Source organism: Dipteris shenzhenensis, chromosome 10 (genome assembly GCF_047967505.1).
Source record: "Dipteris shenzhenensis isolate YYH24624 ecotype China chromosome 10, Dip_SZ_1.0, whole genome shotgun sequence".
Lineage (NCBI taxonomy): Eukaryota > Viridiplantae > Streptophyta > Polypodiopsida > Gleicheniales > Dipteridaceae > Dipteris > Dipteris shenzhenensis.
The window spans coordinates 10,178,151-10,180,789 of NC_141605.1; the positions used below are offsets into that span (position 1 = coordinate 10,178,151).

General features: G+C 41.6%; 1 protein-coding gene across 1 annotated transcript; it reads left to right on the forward strand.

Moving 5' to 3' along the window:
* The first annotated feature begins 376 nt into the window (after positions 1 to 376).
* Positions 377 to 1,176, forward strand: LOC147897387 (protein S40-6-like). Its single transcript, XM_087380976.1, has one exon. The coding sequence runs from the start codon at positions 483 to 485 to the stop codon at positions 1,077 to 1,079; it is 597 nt and encodes a 198-aa protein (XP_087237102.1). The 5' UTR covers positions 377 to 482; the 3' UTR covers positions 1,080 to 1,176.
* Positions 1,177 to 2,639: the final 1,463 nt, after the last annotated feature.

Consider the following 2,639-nt stretch of genomic DNA (forward strand, 5'->3'; position numbering starts at 1 on the left):
CCATAAAATCCGATGGTAGATACCAGCGTCAAACAAAATGACAGATACGAAGCAGCGGAATGAGGTTGTGAACATGAACACGTCTGCTATCGACACGCTCACGGCAGCTATTGCGTTCTTATTTAGTGAAGGGTGCCTTGCACGAAGCACTGTCTATGACGACATTGAAGCTTGCGCGGAGAGCGAGCCAGAGAGAGAGCGGCGCGCGCTCGCTCTCGTTATTTCGACCGACTCTCCCATTCGCGCTTCATTGTTTCGCAAATTCTGTATTGTCGACCTGTGGGGCTGTGAGTCTAGTGTGCATTCCCGGTTATCCATACGCGGTATTCCCAGGTGCTGCTTACCCTTCCTCCAGCCGCGCCTCCCTCCCCCGCCAGTCTTGCACCACAACCCAGAGATCAAGCGGAGTAGCTCTTTTGCCTTTGTAGCTTATTCTCCAGGAAGGGATAATATTAAGGCAAGCGAACTTGTATTCACACAATATGACGGCCAAAAGTAGTGCTGCTCTGTCTGATGACTTCGAGATGATCGCCAGCAGTCTTGTCCATAAAGCCAAGGAACGGAAGCTAATTCCCACTGTAAGTGCTCTAAGCAAAAGGAAGTTCTTTGATTTTACACCGCCAGTTTACAGCTATTTAAGCCCCGCAGACCCGCCCGATATCATCGAGTTGGAAGAAGAGGACGTGTGGGGAGTATCAAGCTCTTTGTCTTTGAACCAACAGACAGGCAAGTCGATAGCCTGGAATGCTGGGGTGACTTCTTTTTCGGGGCAACTCACAAGCAGCAACATGGGATTCGTCCCTCCTGGTAATGGCGCCGGCTCGGATTATGGTGGGAGGGGTGTTTATAAATCTGCACCGGTTAAAGTTCCCCAGTGGTCCAGGCTTGAGGATGCATTTTGTCCCCGAGATGATGAGGAGAATGACTGGCTCCCTCCTCACGTAATCGTGGCGCTACAGTATGGAAGCAAGCAAGTGGGAGCGTGCTCTATGATCGAAGGCGCAGGAAGGACGTTGAAAGGAAGAGATCTGCGCAATGTTAGAAACTCTGTGTGGCGCCAGACAGGTTTCTTCGATTGATCTCTGTTTGCGGCATCTTTTATGAGAGTGAAGATCGGCGTCTTACATTCAAGTAGCAAGCATCATTATGCAAGAGCTCTATTGTACGCTAAAAGTTCATCCGCCAAGTATACAGTCGCAACAAAGTATCCTCCAATCTTTATTAAGTCATGTAACAAGTGTATGATAATGTAGTTGAAATAGAAGACAGGATTTACATCCTTATAGCTAAAAGTATATGATAATGGAAGACACAGTTTGCACCCTTGTAACTAAATGTCGTCTCTACTTGTCCTTCTTAAATCTAGAAACCTCCGAAATAATTCACACACAACACAAAGCACAATACAAAAGAGATGTATCTCATAATCATGAAATCATTGTTTTCTATAATATCAAGCATTATTATGCAAACATCAAGAGAGTCATGGATGCTTCCCCACTAATTAGGTAACTTAATTAGTTGGTAGAAAAAGTTTTGCTTTTGATAAACCCATGTACCAATGGTATAATAATTATCTAGTTAATGTTATGGGGTCCAAATACGCTTGTGTATACCCATTTTCGAAGGTTTTGTGGATATATTTGAATATAAGTAACTTCTAGGAGTCATATTCATTCTTTGAGTGAAATGTGACCAACTTCCTCTTTGGGTTTGGAAGATCACATAATTACTTTCCTTTTAGATAGTGACATTCATGATCATGCAAACACATCACCAATCCTAAATCACCACATGAATGGTAATGACTTGGTAATCAAGAAATATATAGTTAGTATATGGCCATATACCACCACTGGTCCACATATCAATGGTATATCAAGGACATGAAAAATCACTACAACCCTTGACACCATTATCGATGCTTTTTTCAATGGAGATTACATTTTAAAAAGAATTAAAGTCTGGAAAGCATCGCAATGTCTGTTGATATTAGCATTGAAGAGAAACTGTCGATATTATAGTATGGCCCATATTTCCATCGATATATGGACAGAAAACCATTTCGATGGAAATATCGACTATTGTAAAAATTCTCAAGGTTGTTGTCAACGAAAATATCAAAGTTCTTGTTTGGGTGCAAATTTTTTGGGGGCAGGTTAGGGCTTAGCCAAGCCCTAATTTTCCCCTTTTTATAAAATTTTCTATTACAATATATAGTGGCAATTTCATATGTTAGTTGACATAATTTGATTATAAAATTGCCTATGCCTCAATTTTGACTTTCTACTATATCTTACTACATATTTACATCCTACATACATAGCCTATTTGGACTCATCCCTTTGACCATCATCCTCATCATTGTCTCCATCTCCACTATCCCCTTAAATGTCTTCCTCCTCAACTTCCCCTCCACTTGCTCTAGCTTCATTGTCTTGGCGGGCATTTGCCAACAATTCATCTCCATCTCAATCTTGTTCAACAAGCACTGTCACGTGTTAGAGGTTAGTATATCTTCTAGTTGTTCAATTTGAGCGTTTGAAAATAAAGGGGTGTAGTTTAAAGAGCTTACATCATAGAAGGGTACAAATTGCCTGCTCTCTTCAAGCAAAGCCAAAGAGAACTTTCATACCATT